The following is an 18,458-nucleotide window of genomic DNA, read 5'->3' on the forward strand; positions in this document are numbered from 1 at the left end:
TTAATTTCATATGAAATTAACATCATGTCACAGCTCGATATCAAAAATATTTCAATAGGAAAACAATTATAATAGACAGAACATACAGTATAAATGGATAAGTTTAATTCTTCTCTCTGATTTTCACTGCATCCAAAATACCTTAGGTTTTCGCCTTCAAAGCCACCCTATGTCACGATGTAACAGTTTCAAATTGAATGAGAGAAAAAAGCTCGTATTTTACAGCGAGGTGGAAAAAAGAGGCAAGGAAGAGACAATTTCTTCAGATGCCGCTCAAAGCTACTAACAGTTCTTCGCATGTTTTGCGATAATTAAAATTAGCTCTACATTAGTCTATGTCACATTCTGCTGATTAGGAGGGAGCTGTGAAGAAAAGACAGATATTTATTGGTAGAGCTCTACATCCTCAGGCGATACTTTGCCAAATAGGAGAAAAAGCAATTTTCGGTTACTCATTTTTCCCCACTCTCTCTGTCTATTGCAATAGCCGAAAAAAAAACAAAGATTGAAAGAGGAAAATTCACTCACTTGCAACACAAATGACCACCAATAGGCAGGCGAATTGTACAAATTTCATGATTATATTCTTTCCAAGTTTCCTGCAATCTACACAATTTTTCACTCGATTTGTTCACTGTATTCTCACTGTCTTACACAAAAGTGCAATTTTATTTTCAAGGTGAAAATGAGGCTGGTCTTCAGCTCTTTCCATCTAATTGCAGCGGAAATGTGGAGTGTTTTCACTCCATCGTCAGTGTCTCCACGGATAACTGCTGATGCTTTCCTCTCGATTAATTGGAAAGGAGCATCGTCACTATTCCAGTTGGGATGGTCACTTTTACCCCTGCACTGAATTCACTTTGCCTGTGAGCGGTAAGCGAAAAAAGAGGCCTGAAAAAGTGTGCAAAACACACGGCAATTTGCATTTAGAAATTGCAATTCGTACCAACGACACTTAATTGTAACTCTCTGCTATGTGGGACTCTTGGAGAGACACAGAGCAAGACCTGTGCTCGGCATTTTCTTCACCTGAGCCACCTTTTGTGGCGCTGGCTTAATAGATTTAATTGCGCGCGAAAAAAAGCGGAGAAAAAAGACACTATTCTATCATCAATCGCCTGTCGTGGCGTGATTTCTGTCAAGAACGAATAATTAAAATATCATTGGAACTTTTTATGTGTTATGATTCAGCAATGAGTTGAACAATCCCTCTGTCAAGGTGGAATGCAGTTATTTGTATTAAAAATTAACAATGGCAAATGAAAAATGGGGACTGATTAAGACATTAATATGTGAAATTTAATGGTTTTCACTTTCTTTCGTAAGTGACTTTGAGCTTGAAGGAACCCATTTGAATTTTGAACTTCCGATGACTTTCTCATGGAAATGCCTCATTTTTATGAAATAAATGGTAATATGTAATCTCATGGGCAAGTGCAAGTCTTCCGCAAGATAAATAAATTATTACAAATTGCTAATTTAAGAAAAAAAAACCCATAAAATCGTCTGAAATGAACTACTATCATTGGTTTGAAGTGAAAATAATCGACTCGAGTGAATAAGTATGGAAAATGTAGTGTCTACAAGGCGGAGACTCTTTCTCTTAATGCGAATACTAGTTACAGACTCATGCGGGAGATACTAACGCAGCATTGCATTAGAGTCGTGATTTAAGTTATTAAGTAGATCGCAGCTGTATCCCAGGTTGGGTTCAAGAATTGCAGATTTTTTTTTCATTAAATGTTTCTTTCATTTAATACACTTTCAAGGCTTAAGCATTTCCTTGTCCGTTCACTTCTTCTTTACCAAAGAATGATATCTTGAGTGAACAGTTGAGAAAGTTGATTAATTTACGATAGACCGCTAATAAATCTGTGTTAAAATCATAACTTTCGAAATGCAAAAAGTCTCTCCGCTTGCCAACTGTCGATCTATAATGTAAGAATTTACAAAAGAAAAAAAAATTGGGATGATCTCGAATCCAATGAATGCCTTGACAGAATTGTCCAAGTCAATAGATCAAAAGTCTCTGTGATGCGAATAAATCATATTTCTTGTGACGGCAAACAATTCTGTGGCAATTGACAGGAACTGTAATAGCAACACTTCACTATGGACACACATTAATTACTATTTCACTATCCATAACGCATATTTTGCCAATGACCTTTTCTGGTCAAAATAATTTTCATAACAATATCTTTTTTTCATTTATATATTTTTCATTGTGAAACTGACGTTGAGTTTCTCTATGGAGGCGCTTGAATTGCATTTGTAGACGGCTTTGAAATACTTTTTCGTCTGGACAATTGCTACTTTATTTAGAATGGAATCAATCGCTTTTACTATTTCAATATATCTTCAACTTAATGTGGGGTCTTTTTCGCTGGCTCAATAAATATATTCATAAATTGTGACACACACGGCAAAGCATTAACCCACATTAACAATGTGTTTGTATCTGCATACCACAGAGCTTCAATTCACTCGCAAGGCGTCCAAATACCCGGATTTATCAGAAGAAAGTGTGAAATTTTTTAATACGAAAGCCTCGCACATTTGAGTCACCACTCAGGATGTTTTCACTGACAATACTCGACTAATTCAAGCGAACTATTTTGTCCCCCACAGCATAGGAAAAAAAGAGAAGCTCTTGAGAATGACTCGCTGAAAGTGTCTCAAGCGATTTCCTTGACTTTTGCCTAAATTTGCCCGTACACAATAATTTCCACTTTAAATATGCCGAACGAATGATCAATGTGCAATTGTGCCTTTAATTGAGCGTCAATTTGAGTTGTAATGAGATCAAAAAATTTACTGTATATTTCACTTTCGAAAAACATTGAAAATTTCCGACAGAAAAGAGCCACGAGAAATTGAACAGGTTCCCCCAGCAATGTCCACTCACTTAACAGAGAGATTTTCGCACAGAATCACAAACACGTGCCTTGAGTATTTTGCCGCTCACTGATCGTGTTGAAATATCCTGAGAATGCCTACGAGATGTTGGCCAGGAGTGATACCGTTGCGAGATCGAATTGGTATGCACTCTTGTCCGCACGCTAAATGCACGCAAAGTCACTTGCTCCGCCGCGGAAGGTCGTTTGCACACTGACGATGGTGAATGAGCAAGAAACGGCGGCGATCATTAAACTTCTCTCCACGGTGCGGCTTACTGACTGACTGGCACACTCCAAGTCGCTCTTTCTCCCTCCTCGGCAGCCCCAGAGACGGGATTAGCTCGAGATACACGAAATTCATTGACTTCCACGAAGAGCTCGGTGCGCTATACGCGAGATAATCTGGAAATTGAGCGTACACAGAGCGTGGCTCAGCAAAGGTGACCAATATTAAGCTGCATTGTGTTCAAATGTAATGTCATTACTTGTTCTTTTGTGAAAGACTTACTTTACATTCTCTCTCCGTTTAAAAGAAATTCACTTTTTGCTGAATACACAATTGTTTAAACTCTTTTAAATAATGTAGATACTAATAGAAAACTGCGCATCAAATTTTAATGCATATGAACATAAATACTACCTGAAACATCTGGGTTGATCCACACTTTTCGAACAACGAGATTTGCGCTGAAGAAAAAGTAACGTGCATGTTCAAATAGACACTCGAGTATATAATCAAAAAATGGGGCTTTAATGGGATTACCAGAGCCCGTTTAAGTGTGAAAAAAATTGAAGGCACCACTCACACCCATAATTTTCGGTCACGGAGAATGCATGGCGGAAAAGAAGTACAATTCATCTCAACTGTCCAACTAATTGGATGAAATTTATTCGTAAGAATGCCTGATCATGACTCTTAAGGTGACTACAAACATCCAATCCCATAGGAAAATGATACCTCATTTGTTGACGCTGTGTGAAAATTGGCGGGAATTCCAAACACCACAATTGGAACGAGAATTTTTGGCGAGGACCTCTCAATTAACTTTAACTTTGCTGCGGCTCCACTTGCAAATCACACGGTAGAGCTTTGGAAAGTAGATGATGACGCAATAAATGGCACCTAGATAGGCAGCTATCAGGAAAGTCAGGAACAAATCAAACACGGCCGGTTTGACGCTGCAAGAAGAGAGCAATATAACATTCCAGTCGCCTGCGAGTCGTCCAGCGAGAGCAGAGAAAGGTGACTCACCTGTAGATATTGAGGAGGCCCTCTTGCCCTTCGTACAGCATAAAATCTGGTTCCCTGGCGTCGGGCTTTTCGTACGTTATCTTAACGTTCTTGAGGTACTTCTGGAAAGCATTCTTCAGATCATTGTTCTGAAGAGTGGATCTGATGCCAAGCCACGGCCTCAGTGAGTTCTGAGTCACAGCCATTGAACCCGTGAATATTTCAGCCTCATTCAGATTATAGATGTAACTGGCGAGCGCCTCGGCCAGGATCTTTGTGTACCTCTCAAGTACCTCCAAACTAGATGGACTACTGTCCGTGAAAATGGTTGTTCGCAGTGGATCTTTGTGACTCTGCAATGACAACACAATTGTCTCACTTTCTCGTCAAAATAAACCCAGTTTGTGGTGAAAAAAGAGCAATGCAACTCTCAACACCCAAGGTTTAGTTCACACGGAATTTTTGGGTGAAAAGAAATGGAAGGACAAAAGTCGGACAGTCGCTAACATATTATAATCTCTTTTTTTTCACTCTTGACACCACTGATCTTTGGCAACTGAAGGACGGAATGCAATGATGTATCTTTCCCTAATTAAATATCCCAAAAATTAACCGTAAAGGCACGTGTTTTATCTTAATTACGAAAACATACGAATGAGTGATTATTTGCCACTATGTTTTGTCAACTGGAACTCTAAATATTCAAAATTTTTGCGCGTTACATAAGAAAATATCTCAAGTTTGAAGACTCCGATTTACACATCTTTAACAATGCATGAGCGAGGTATAAGATATTGAATATCACGTTGGGACCCATTTAAGGTCACCTCATTATTCTCAACAATCTTCAATCGATTTTTCTTTTACTCCTCATCTTTCTCTTATTCAATCGCTGGATGGAATCAAAGACATGGTTAACCACGAGATTATCTATGTAAAAAAGATGTTCATGAGTTGTCTATCAAAGTCTTGAACGGGAATTGTTGCAAAGACTGCGCGTCGTGTTGTTGAAATTCAACACTTCTTTTATGTCTAAAGCTTTTGGCAGTAAAAATATTATTTTTACATAAAAGACAATGGTGGAAAACTCATAGGGTTGAGTGAAATGATAATTCTTGTTTAAAAATCTTAATTCCTACCTTTAGACTAGACAGTGTGAACGCTGGCATTCGTTTCATGCTGAACCTCTCGTGCTCCCATGCCAGAATGAGATCCGCTAGATTGATTTTCTTGTGTACACCCTCGACAGTGACATTCCCAAAGCGCTGGGCGGCGACTTTGAGGTGTTTGTAGAAATTATTCATGTGAGTACCCTCCTTTGGTGGCTTTGACACGTGCATAAAGAACGTGGAGGAGTCACTCAGGCCCACCGAATCGAGACAGAGCACGAATTCTGCGTTCTGAATTTGGACATTCTCATCTGCATTTGTGTCCAGCCACTTCTTCATGCCCTGGAAGTTGAGGAGGCTTCCGGATTCAGACAGGAGGAACAGAAGTCGATACTTTGGCGCCGTGGAAACTGTGCTGTGGAGTTTGCTGAACAGATCCATGAGGGTGAGAAAGACGGCCACATCGAGGTTGCCAAGGTGCTCATTGAGAAGCCCGAAAGTGTCCAGATGGGCAGTGATGATGATTAGGGGGAGCTTTGGGTTAATTTCCACAGTATTGCCACGGGTGGAGTCTCCGGGCGCCTTGTGCATCGCCGCAGCCGGAGCCAGTTCGCCCTGAATGATGGGGATCTTGCTCTGTTTGTTGGCCGTGTGACTGGCGCCTGACACAACAATCTGATAGCCATTGGCGGAAATTAAGCTCATGATCTCCGTCAAGGCGGTTTCTCTCTGGCCAGGCTTGGTGTTCGAACTTGCTGTGACATCACTGATGATACCCTCCAATTTCTTCTCGTACGTGGAAAAGTAGACAGGAATGGAAACCTCCTGGGTCATCATGGCCTGCTCCAGTAGCAGAATATGTTGTCTGTCATCTGCGGACAGAGTGGAGAGATCCTGCGGAAGCAGCAAAACCAAGCCTCCAGCTTTTGCCCGGATTTCCCGGAACTGGTCAATTGTCAAGTCTTGAAATCTGAAACAGAATGCCGAATCAATTAGCTGAGAAACCATACAATGCTCTAATCTTACCTCGTCACGACACAGTGCCTTGATGTCGTCCAGGTGTGGAGGGATTTTGCCTCTAAATTAAGAGCTGAAGCCCTACATCCTGAAATAATTAGATTTCATTGGCCACGAGACATAACCTCACATTTGCATGCCATTGCCGGAAAAGCCCCCTTTTAACACTGTTCCGGGGAACAATCCCGACAGGCACTCACCATAGGGGGTTCCATGGACGTCAAACTGTGCCATCCGCTGCACGGAGAACTCACTGGAGGCCAGCACAGGATTCGAGGAGCAAATGATGAGAATAGGCAGAGTGATCAGCAGGTAATACGGCAAGCCGCCACGAAAAATATCAGCAAAATTGTCAGCCTCCTCGAACATGTTGGTACGCACGAGTCCCTCAACTACTTTGGAGAGCAATCAAAGTTAGGGCCGAAGCGCGTGATCACGAGCAGTAAGTGTTGAAATATCCCGAAGAAAAGTGAGAATTTGCTTTCCCCGGAGCTGAGCCACTAGCGCCACTAACGGATAACTGAAAATCATTCATTGCAGATAGCGCAGTCATCAGCTAAGAGTCATTTTTGACCATTTAAATCGCACCTGCCTTATATCATTACACATTTATTATTTAAACGATTTAGACTCATAATTATCTTGCTTCTTGCCCTATAAATTTCAATCCCTTGCCAAATGTGAATTAAAATGATATCGCTAAATATATATGCAAATTAGGTGTTAGATCATTAAAAAAGTAATTTCTCCTGGCATTGTGTTTTCTGCTCCATAATAAAGCGCATATTTCATGTCTGAAATTAAAGCAAGAGATGAATTAAGGATCAGATGTGGCATAAAAGGCTGTTGAAAAGTAAAAATATTACCCTTATGGATGATTATGACTGATTTGTCTGTCGTTTGCCTTCTGACGCCGTCCACTTCCGCCTCAAATGATCCTCGCGTGACGACCAAGTACTGTTAATAGAACATCATCCAGTTAATACCCTAAGAAACTCTAAAGGACGTGATATACACGATCACTTACGCATTTCTCTGACGTCACACGACATCTCTTCTTTCTTGTTCCTGGCTTGAACACCATAAACCCGCAGGCTTCAGACATTTGACTCACATAAAAATCAATGCCAGGCACAGCTGATTCCTTCTTCATGTAGACATGAACTTTTGACTCTGATGGAATAGAAAGATTCCTTATTAGTTAATTAAATATTTAAGATTATTAAATTTGCCTTACTGAAATCAAACACTTCTGCAATTTTTGGGTTATTGTCCTCATCCCGCAGTTGATTGAAAATTTCATCCTGACTCATCGCAGGAATGGCTTTGCTTCGACCAGCCGAGTCTTCATCATCCCTGGTATTCTGTGGCCTCTTCTTCTTCGGCTTTTCCTTTGTTTTTGTTGGCTGTGGCTCCTCGATCTCCGCAACATCCAACTCTGTGTTCGGCTTCTGCTTCTTCTTGTCCCTCTCTTCTTGTTTCTTCCTTCTACGCTTCTTCTCCTCGATCAAGAGGGTGAAATCACTTTTGAACACAGGTGTTTCTTCACTCGGATCAGCATTCGCATAGCGCTCCTTTAGCGGCACCTCCTCGTTGTACGTTTGCACCTTCAAGGTCTGGTATCGAGACGAACCGGTGAGCCAATAAGGCATTGGTGTACACTTTTGTCGTCTAGAGCGTCTCAAGTTAAACTCATTCTGTGGGATGACTTCTGCTTTCTCCTTCTTCCTCTTTTGACTCCTTTTCTTCTCCATCGGTGGCAGTACTGTTAGGCGATCTACAATCACCGCGCACTGTGGCAGATCCATCTCTTGATCGACTGAGGGAATCACGTCACGGACGATCTCATCCTCTGAATGTTCAGGCTCTGGTTCCCATTGACTGTTCACCACCGTATTTTCTGTCACATCCTCATCTTGACTGTTCCTGTGCGAGTAGAGCTTTCGCATAGATGCTCCTGCGGCTCTTGGAACAGATGTACGAATATCTTTCTCCAGCTGAATTATTCTCCGCACAGGCGAATCCAGCGTCTGCAATATAAAAGAGAAAAATATAAGCACATTTATAGACCAAATAATTTTATCATATTACCTTCTTCTTTCTTTTAGTTCTCTTCAACTCCTTCACCGTCAGAGATGGAACCTTAAAAATGCCAGAATCACTCGTGGTAGTAATTGTGGTAGTACGTTGGTCAGTTGTATTATTGATTTTGGAATTCCTCAATCGATGAATCGTGTTCCTCTCGGAAGCTTCCGCAATCGCTGAAATATTCGTCGTAAATTGCTTGAGGATATTCTCTCTTGGATGTCTGGAAACTGTGTCGCGCTTAGAGCTGCAGTCTACAAATCCAGAAGTTGCGTCATTTGACGCTTCAATCCTCTGTTTGTTGGATCCCGTGGATCCCTCTTCAGTAGCCTCCAAATTCGCTCGGTCAATATTCTGAGGAACTATCGTGGCATCATCGTTACGGGAACTATTGCAGCTCCTGTCGTGAGCCACTGACACAACATTCATGATCGTCTTCTGACTTTGCCTGCCATTCGCTGCAGGAGTCTTAGCCATCGTTTCAGAAATGTCCATCTTCAGAGATCCCAAATTTGTCTGAGGCTGTGGAAAATCATGCAATTCATTGTCTTCTTCATCAGACGTCAGCTCGATTATCACTTCTTCCACCTCATCATACACTACCACGTCGTCGTCCACATCATTTGGAAGATCTAAAGTATATATGGGTTGTGAGGCTTCTTCTTCAGGTTCCTGAGCAGCAGGTGAAACTGGCAAAGCATCGGGCATGTCATTGTCACTGTTAGAATGCTCTGGTGAAGAGAACGATGACAGTGACCCAAAGTGAGTTGGAAGAGTCGCTTTAGTTAATTGTCTCGAAGCAGATTGTCGGCTGGCAATCATGGACTTCTCGGATCTCCTATCGTATTCTGTAAATATCGGATTTGGGGGATCTTGCTCCGGAATCTTTGTAAGTATTGAAGTTCGGCGCGGCAAAGAATCTACCCTCCGTCTGGTAATCGACTTTCTCTGTGTCGGAAATGGAGTGCTCGTAGTGCCGGGAGCCTACAATTGCCACGAAGAGGATTGATTAGAAAAAAAATCAATAAAGGAGAACAATTGCCAATTACTCACGAAATTCAAGGTTCCATTTGTAGATGAACCTGGTGATGTCATCACTACTGGACGCTCTGGACCCTCTGGACTCTCTGGACCCTCTGGACCCTCTGGACGATGGTACGAAGCCGCTGGCGGCGCCTTTTTCTTTATGTACTTGACTTGCACAACCTCACTTTTTCCGTTCACGGGATCCTTGAAGAGTTTGGTCACCTTCTTCTTCCTCTTCGCCAACAGGTATTCAGCAAGGTTGTTCCCGGAATTATCGAACACCTCCATATCGAAATCCTCAATATTGCGAAACCTGCGGTGGCACGAAAATAATAAAGAAAATTACGGTATTTTCATAAAATTCATTCCGGGAGCACCAGTCACTCTACGTATGCATAGTTTTCTGTTAAAAAACATGAATTTTGCACAAATTTCACTCACATAGTAATCTCGTCTTTTTAGTATAACGATTAAATAATAGAAATAGTCTCTTCTTTTCGCATTTACGGAAGAAAACGTGAAATAATTATGACAAAATTTTTTCACACAAAACAAGTTTTATTTTCAAACACAAATTCCGTTAAATGTCATGACGCCTGTGCACTGCCCTCTAGCGGAATATTTCTCGAATTCACCACTTTATAGCAAATTTGAATAATGCTAAACCGGACAGAGGTGTGTTTCTTGGCGCCATTTTTTATATTCTGTAACTACTTTCTTCTGTACTATATATAATTGAGAGCTATATTCATCGCGTATGCAATTTCTGAATTATTGATAACAAAAATAATAAGAAAAAACGATTTGTTATTTTTGTTAAAGCTGAAGTCGTATCATTTTGCATAGGATTTAAATAATTTTTATAACCACGTATTTGATTACACCATGTATTGATATTTGTCTGAAACAAATTTGCAGTTTCGCAAGATAGGAAAATACGGCATCAATTAGTACATATAAAAGCACCCTCAAATTCGTTGTTCACTGTATAAAGTAAATTCAAGATAAGGTATTCAAGAGTTTCCCAAGCAAATAATGAAATACTCCAATTTCTTTCACGCCATATTCTCAATCATTCTGATCATGGTATGACTATAATATTTTATTCAACTTCAATTAGAGATATTTAAAACTTTTTTTTGTATTCAGGCAATATTTTCCCCATCAGTCGCAGGAAAAAAGGATAATGGAAAGACTAATAAACCAAAATTGTCGTCAAAATCTCCACTTGCATTTTGATGAAGGTTGAATGAAAAATGTAAGAAAGTAACAAGAAATATATTAAAATGATTCATACTAAAAAAATATCGTAATTTCTGTAAACGTTAGCTCTGAATTGAGTTCCGTTTCTTTACTTATGCATTCATAATCATCTTAAAAAAATTTGAATCCAACACACTCAAATAATCAATATTGATTATTTGAAAACTCGGCAATTTCCTCTGTGTATTTGTCACAAAATTCTAATTTTACCAACTGATTATACAAGCAATTTCTGTATTTTCTTATTTTTAAAATCATGTTTCAATATAAATTCAGGTAATAAAATGTCCAAGTTCAGTACATAACTTACCATGAATACTTTAGTCTGTGCGCTCATTTTTCTTTTGTTTTTCGTAAGTTCATGCAAATATTTAGTAAATTTAAGATAAACAGGTCAATGTTATGCGTAGATCGGATTCTGCCAAGCGGAGAATCCAGAGAAGTATTGCATACGAACCCTAAAGGATACACACTTTGACTGCATCGTTTATTGTAAGTACAACTACTATGTATTCACGGATGGCAAATTCAGCATCGACAAGAAACACGTAAGCAAGAGAGTTTGAAAAAATATGTTTTCAGTCCTTAATTGGAAAATTTTTAACTTCTAGATGGATAATCTTACTTACATTCTGATTAAGTACAAGGCAGTTGACAGTTCTAAGAAGAAACAAGTGCAAGAGCATCTGGAGAAGTGCAAGGAAAAGGCAATCAGGAAAAACAAGACGCCGAGCTGCGATAGGATCATGGATTATTACAGGTGCGTCGTTGACGACAAACTAATTGATTTTGATAAGTATGACAGAGCAATGAGAATGTATGACAGTACCATCATTGTATGAGAAAAGGTTGAATGAAATTAAACCCTGAAGAGGGATTAAAATAAATACTGAGTGCTGTTCACAGATTCTAAGGAATTTAATTAAATCGCCACCACAAAAACTCCCAAGGATTTCGTCTCTATATCATCCCACACAAATGAGAGAAAAAATGTGAGAAGAGTGCAAATTAGAGGAAATCAAATATCCATAAATTATTGGCTAAATCCTTGTCGGTGAGAGGTGAATTGGCAAAAAGGGGGTCCAATCAGTGAGAAAGAAATTCAGTAATAAATGCGAGAATTGAGTAACTTACCTTCATCAAGGATGACAAGCGAAATATACCAAGAGTCTGTGTATTGTGGAAGGATACGGAGCTTCTACGCAGTCTTCCAAGTCGTTCGGGATCTCTTCAGCACTAAACACGACTTCCTCTCGACGAGACTTGCTCACAATTCACACCGAGATACACAAGGCAGTCTATAAACTTGATTGCTGTCGCTCTTTCACTCTCACTTTTGTCGTTCAACAGTGCGAACGTTGAACTGTCCGTGTGCAGTCCTGAAAGTCAATCAATGATTACGGTTAGTCTTTGCGTTGTTCCTTCGTGTGAAATGTATCGTAATTGATGGTCAGGATAGCAATAATTTGGCCGCTAAATAAACTACTTGAAGAGGAGCTCAAGTGTTGAAGATTGCGAATTCTCATAATTCTCTATTCAGTTGATTGTGCTGAAAGTGACAAATTTGAATAATTATTCCAATGTGCATTGATGTGTAAGTTTTATGGAATTAAGAGGAAGTTCCCAAAGATAAGTCGGATGGATCCATCAAATTAAATTTCAAGATATTCCACGAGACATCGGTTTATCCCCAAGTGAAGGTACAGGAGAGAGAAAAGAGAAATTGCTGGAGTGTTTTCACCCCCCTTGGCGGCCAAATCATCTTACCCAGAAAGGAGCACATTTCAATGTCACTAATTACATAATTAAATTCATCCTCGCATTTTCCCACGACTGTCGACACTGACTCATTTTCGAGCGTCAAACTCGTTTTTGTTGTCTAAAAGAAGTGCAATATTGTAATCTGTAGATTTTGCAAATTTAGAATTTCGAACAATAATCCGTATTATATATATTTATATTTTCTTGACAATTTTCTATATTAATTTTTTTCTTTGATTTATCGCAATGTTCAGTGTCGAACATTTTGCAAAGCTTCCCTGTCTCTCGACACTACCTTTTATCGACTTCTTGAATCACGGCAAGACTTTATTTCTCATCATTACCCAATCAGTCAATTCGGATGAAGTAATTCTCGGGGAGAAATCGGAGAGACAAGATTGTCCCTGAAACTCAAAAATCGCATTGAATATTCTTCAAAAGTTGGTCCCTCCTTGTCAAAAAGTGATTTTCATCAGTGAAAAGGACATTCTAATTGAGAGCAAAAGAAAGTTTCCAAGGGGTGATGGGTGGAAAAGCTCCAAAATAAACATGTTGCCGCACATCAATTTCCAAAATAACACTGTTATGTGCTTCTCTTTGTCACCCACACCCTCTTGGCCCGAAACACTCGATGGGAAGACCATCGTGATGGAGAGAAATGGGATGTGAAAAGTTGCACAATTGAATTTTTGTGGAACACAGCACCTTTCCTCTTCTCTCGGCATCCCCTAGCTTCCAGTCTGAGGCACAGTCCGTGCATAGGCAGGAATTGGGGTGCAGAGGAGAGGCAGAATGGGCGGGTGGAGGAAAATCGTGTGAAAGAATGAAAAACGAGAGTGAACGCGACGCCAGGAATTGAGCACACAACACACCGTGTCCTTTTTTAATGCCTCTTGCCTATTACAATGAAACTCCTTTTATTTGTCAGTCTCACACCGAAACTCACATTATTAAATTGGTTGAATTGTCGTGTGTTAATATTGAGTAGGGATTCTGTTTGCCTTCCCACTAGGTGAGTGTGAGCGAGAGTCCTTGAATTTTAATCCCATTATTATTGCCACTCTCAAGAATGATTCCACTTTGCCACCCCTCCACCTTTTTGCTCCACCCCAGAACCCCCTTAACTCCCTCAGTCTCTGGCTTTTGTCACCACTACGGCGATATTTTTTATCCATCAGACAGAGAGCAAAAGTTTTCGGGCTCCATCCTCGTGTTCTTTATATCCAAAATTACCATTGTCAATTGAAAATTAAATTTGCCACCAATTGAATCCTGAAACAGACAATACCATTTCATCATTCCACAGACAAAACATCAAGAGAGATAAGCGAGGCTTGGGCGGGAAATGATAAAAAGGATCCTTCTGGAAATTGAATGAAGAGTGAGTGATGAAAAATTGCACAGACGGAAATATCACTCTCTGTGATGATGGCAATTGGTGGGACCTCACCTTCGACAATATCACAAATTACACCACAACTGAGTACCAACATGATCCAGGATTTACCCTCAGATACGGCATTTCCGCCACGATTTTTCTCAGGTGAGGATTCTATTTTTGACAAGAATAATTTGTAATCTAATTTGTAGACTGCCTGAGAAAAATCACAAATAACCATTCAACATTATTTACGGTTTACAAACCCGGAAAATTGTCAAATGTCTCCAATTTCCCGTACACATAATATAGGTATAGTAATATATATTTATGAAGGAATTTGAAATGTATAAACAAAAAATGATGAGCTTTGTTTTCAAAATAATCTATAAAGTCTCCCTCTAAGGTAAATAGCAAATGTCTTTTAAATCGAATTAGTGTAGGTGTGAAAGCGGGTGTGTAAATATTTAATTACGAGCAAAGAATCCGCTCATTCGCATTTCCGTTGGTGAAAAATCCCTCAAAGAGAGCAGTGAAAGACTGTGGAGCACTCCCACGCATTTCAATGTCAGACCGTGAATATTCTGTGACTAATTGGGGGTCTTTTTGCTCACCCCCTCTAGCCTGGCGTATGGGATTGTCTTCGTGCTGGGCGTTGTGGGCAATGTGGCGGTAGTTGTGGTTGTCTTCAAGAGCACCAGCATGAGATCGGCCACCAATCAATTCATTGCGAATCTGGCGATAGCGGATCTACTTGTGAACTTCTTCTGCCTCCCATTCACACTGGTTGGGAATATTTTTCAAGGTAAGAAATCACCTGTCTGTGAGAATCTCCGCTTTCAACACCCACAAAATAATGGCATGTCTTTTGATTCCAGGGCGAAAGCCCCGGAGCGGACAAAAGATACAGCGCCTGTTAAATTCTGCGGCGCTCTCGAGATGCTTTTGTACATAAAAAACTTCCCTCCATCCCCCCACCCTTCTCATATCTCCGCCTATGTGCACATAGGGCTATGAATTTCAAATATGCCACAAGAGAGAATTTCATGGGATTAGCAAAATATGAAGTGGATGAGCATTTCTGGGCGATTTTGCACCTGGCAAATCCAAAATTAGGATCAAATTATTGGGATTCAAGAGATTGTCGCCGCATTTCACAGAGCGACGAGAGTGTGGAAATAATTAAGCCGTGTTCTTCTTGTTATTGCTTCCTCTTTCCCAACAGCACAAATGCCCCCCCTCCATCGTCACACTGCTGTCCCCTTGTTGTTTGGATCCTCAATTTCGCCTCATACAAACACCCCCTTTAAAGCTATTTTGCAATGCAAGCATTCCTCAGTGAGTGTCTTTTTGCTTCACGGGGACACTGAATCGAATTACAAGGAAAATTATTTACATATTCTTAGATGTTCAGGGACCGACTAAATTCAATTTCAAATGATCGTCCTTGGTTGGCGGAATGCCACCGACAAACCACTCAGTGTCAATTCGCCTCAAGCTTTTCCACACATATTTTCCTCGTATTTTTTGCACCTTCCCAGAGAAGACGATATTTTATAGAATTATAGCAATAAACGATGTAGGAAATAACCAATGATTTCATTAAATATCTTCCAGATTGACTAGAAATCTCGTATAAGAGATTGCGAGTGAATGAAGGTTTCATTCCTTGTGCCACTCTGAGAAAATCATATTGAAATTCTGAATTATACATATTTTTTGGCATGTTTTATGAATTGCCTTGAGAATGTGTATTTTTATTAAAATGTATTTTTACTGATAATTTTGATGAAATCTTTCCTCAGCATGGATTTTAGGTGTGTTCGTCTGTAAGATTGTTTCCTATCTACAAGGAGTCTCTGTGTCGGCCTCGGTGAACACTCTGATGGCCATTTCATTGGAGAGATGTGCTGCCATTTCATTCCCTCTCACTGGAACCATGAACAGTCGACAGTACCGCATCTCTGTGATGCTCATCTGGATCATTGCTCTGACAATCAACATGCCGCTGCTGTTCGTTTTTTCCACTGAGCCTTTGGGAATCAAGGGAAGCGTAGCTGAGGTGTGTGTGGAGCTGTGGCCCTCGGAGGACGCGGATAATCTCTTCTTCGCAATTGCCAATCTCACTATTTGCTACCTCGGCCCACTCACCGTCATCTCAATATGCTACACCGTGATATGGCGAAGTGTGGCCAACCGAAGCATTCCCGGCGAGAGACTCTGCAACCGACAAATCTGTGTGGTCAACAGATCAAAGGTCAAGGTATTTCCCTACCCCCTCCCGCCAATGACCGCTCAGATGCATTCAATAACTCTTTTTATCGCCTCCACCAGGTCGTGAAAATGGTCTTCGTGGTCATTGTCACCTTCACTCTCTCCTGGTTGCCACTCTATGCCATCTTTTGCTTCGTCAAATTCTCCGGAGATCTCCTCAATGATAAGACAAGTGTGTCCTCTGGCCAAATCTCTCATTACGATGTGTCTAACCTTGCGTAACATTTTCCAGCTCAAGACATTATCCATGTTCTCTTCCCCATTGCTCAGTGGTTGGGAGCGGCTAATTCCTGCATTAATCCCATCTTATATGCCTTCATGAACCGCAAGTTTCGTGTGGGATTTAAGGTAACATTTCCGTCTATTCCTATTTGAGGAGTGTGTGACATCGATAGCTCGTTTTCTGATATAATAATTATTTTTCCATACTTGCACAGAGTCTCATCGGGAGAACCAATGGCAGCTCTCATCTTTTTGATCACAACGTGGGCTTTACTTTGAAGGAATTCAGCAGCCGCGGCAGTCGCAGATTCAGCTCTAGTGTTAAAACTCAGCATGGAATCATCAAAGCGGACTCGTTTCGTGTGTCCTTTCCCAATCACTCCACTCATCTCACAGTGATCCACGATCAATACCTCACGCCTAATAATTAGGATGTCTGTTTGATGTGAAAAATGTTGAACTTTTGTGTGACTTGTTGGAATAATGAAAACGTACCAGTGTGGCCCATCAATGTTCCCTCCAGAAACCACTTTTACTACACTTTCAGATCCCCAACAATCAGTATTCTTGATATTCAATGTAGTTTGAAAGATGATAAGTAAAGTTATGAGTATTGTAAATAATAAAGAATCTTATTTTACTCCTTTGATATCTAGATGGAGACTTCCAAATAAAGAAAATGGAGTAAGTTGATTTTCAATATATTCAATATACATATTAAATTCCTATAAGAGTTAGAAAAGAATTTTTCTGTGAAAGAGACTTTTAACGGCGACAGCATTTTCAATTGGAAGATGACGTCAAAAATCCCAAAAATATCCTACACTTGATTTGTATGGGAAATTTTCCACACTTGCACGCTCGAAGAGTGTTTTGACGTTCCGTGAGTGATTCCTGTGCAGTTTTTTCTCAAAAAAGCGTTTTTCCGCGTTCAGAATGGCCCTTCGCGCACAATTTGAGAATAAAGATGATATTGGGGTGTTCAGCAAACTCACAAATTCATACTGCCTTGTGGCAATTGGTGGATCGACCAATTTTTACAGGTGAGGTTATGTGACCATTCACGTGCCGGAAGACAAAATATTGCGAAATTCTCATGATTTTCCTATTCTGGGACGCGTCCGCAGCGTCTTCGAGGCAGAGTTGGCAGAGACAATCCCTGTGGTGCATGCCAGCATAGCGGGATGTCGTATCATTGGGCGACTAATCGTGGGAAATAGACATGGATTGCTGGTTCCCAATTCCACGACGGATGTGGAGCTGCAGCATCTGCGAAACAGCCTGCCAGAGAGTGTAAAGATCCAGAGAGTCGAGGAGCGCTTGTCCGCTCTGGGGAACGTGATATCATGCAATGATTATGTGGCGATTGTGCATCCAGACCTGGACAAAGTGAGTGATCAGACGGCGAATCGGAATTCTCTTGGTAATGTGTATGATTTTGCAGGAGACCCAAGAGATTCTCGGCGACACACTCAATGTGGAGGTTTTCCCGCAAGTTATTGCCAACAATGTCCTTGTGGGATCATACACAGTGCTGAGCAATCAGGGAGGGCTGGTGCATCCCAAGTCCACAATAGCTGAGCAGGATGAGCTATCCTCGATGCTGCAGGTGCCAATAGTGGTAAGTTTATGTTGCACCGGACACAATTTCCTTCCTACATGTTTTACATCTATCCAGGCGGGGACAGTGAACAGGGGAAGCGATGTCCTCGCGGCTGGTCTCACCGTGAATGACTGGTGTGCTTTCTGCGGGATGAGCACAACTTCCACGGAGGTGGCAGTGATAGAGAGTGTCTTCAAGTTGAATGAAGCCAAGCCAACAAATGTAACCAACGAATTGAGGACATCTATCATTGAGACGTGAGTTCTTTTTCCAACTCAACAAAAGAATACTTCCTTACTCTCTTTTACATTTCAGAATGTGGTAAAACCTCTGCTGCCGATCAACAAGGTGTATCTTATTCATATGTGAAGCTAATTGAGAGAATATCTTTAATTGTGAAATTTACAAAAAATCATACATGTAAGCGTATTGAAGAAAATATACCTATAATAACGTGTAACTCCATTGAAAAGAAATTTCTTGCTCTGCAAAATTCCTTATATCTGAAAAGGTAACCTTCATTTCCAATGCATTTTGTGATTAGATTTCTGATTCACTTATCCTTTGCTTTCAGGCTCTAAAGGGCAGT

General features: G+C 40.6%; 5 protein-coding genes across 5 annotated transcripts; 3 read left to right on the forward strand and 2 right to left on the reverse strand.

Moving 5' to 3' along the window:
* Nucleotides 1-3,760: 3,760 nt before the first annotated feature.
* LOC132256313 (BOS complex subunit NCLN) lies at nucleotides 3,761-6,796 on the reverse strand. The gene is made up of 5 exons (XM_059752657.1): nucleotides 6,458-6,796; nucleotides 6,267-6,345; nucleotides 5,271-6,210; nucleotides 4,153-4,484; nucleotides 3,761-4,079 (listed from the first exon to the last, which is right to left on the reverse strand). The coding sequence occupies exons 1-5, from the start codon at nucleotides 6,624-6,626 to the stop codon at nucleotides 3,938-3,940; spliced, it is 1,662 nt and encodes a 553-aa protein (XP_059608640.1). The 5' UTR covers nucleotides 6,627-6,796; the 3' UTR covers nucleotides 3,761-3,937.
* A 54-nt stretch (nucleotides 6,797-6,850) lies between these two features.
* Nucleotides 6,851-9,942, reverse strand: LOC132256288 (uncharacterized). The gene is made up of 7 exons (XM_059752625.1): nucleotides 9,810-9,942; nucleotides 9,396-9,681; nucleotides 8,349-9,326; nucleotides 7,495-8,287; nucleotides 7,285-7,430; nucleotides 7,124-7,214; nucleotides 6,851-7,051 (listed from the first exon to the last, which is right to left on the reverse strand). Coding segments are annotated over exons 1-7 (2,367 nt in total). The 5' UTR covers nucleotides 9,812-9,942; the 3' UTR covers nucleotides 6,851-6,980.
* A 984-nt stretch (nucleotides 9,943-10,926) lies between these two features.
* Nucleotides 10,927-11,538, forward strand: LOC132265005 (uncharacterized). The gene is made up of 3 exons (XM_059765389.1): nucleotides 10,927-10,984; nucleotides 11,042-11,179; nucleotides 11,243-11,538. Exons 1-3 carry the CDS (start codon nucleotides 10,943-10,945, stop codon nucleotides 11,471-11,473), a joined length of 411 nt encoding a protein of 136 aa, XP_059621372.1. The 5' UTR covers nucleotides 10,927-10,942; the 3' UTR covers nucleotides 11,474-11,538.
* Nucleotides 11,539-13,780: 2,242 nt separating this feature from the next.
* LOC132257434 (neuropeptide SIFamide receptor-like) lies at nucleotides 13,781-16,697 on the forward strand. Its single transcript, XM_059754327.1, is given in 5 exon segments — nucleotides 13,781-13,935; nucleotides 14,394-14,575; nucleotides 15,576-16,033; nucleotides 16,105-16,392; nucleotides 16,482-16,697. Coding segments are annotated over 5 exon segments (1,299 nt in total).
* A 420-nt stretch (nucleotides 16,698-17,117) lies between these two features.
* On the forward strand, nucleotides 17,118-18,329 carry LOC132258598 (eukaryotic translation initiation factor 6). Its single transcript, XM_059755974.1, has 5 exons — nucleotides 17,118-17,309; nucleotides 17,394-17,655; nucleotides 17,711-17,887; nucleotides 17,945-18,126; nucleotides 18,185-18,329. The coding sequence occupies exons 1-5, from the start codon at nucleotides 17,203-17,205 to the stop codon at nucleotides 18,192-18,194; spliced, it is 738 nt and encodes a 245-aa protein (XP_059611957.1). The 5' UTR covers nucleotides 17,118-17,202; the 3' UTR covers nucleotides 18,195-18,329.
* The last annotated feature ends 129 nt before the right edge of the window (nucleotides 18,330-18,458 follow it).

Source organism: Phlebotomus argentipes, unplaced genomic scaffold, assembly GCF_947086385.1.
Source record: "Phlebotomus argentipes unplaced genomic scaffold, Phlebotomus argentipes genome assembly contig_6, whole genome shotgun sequence".
Taxonomy (NCBI): domain Eukaryota; kingdom Metazoa; phylum Arthropoda; class Insecta; order Diptera; family Psychodidae; genus Phlebotomus; species Phlebotomus argentipes.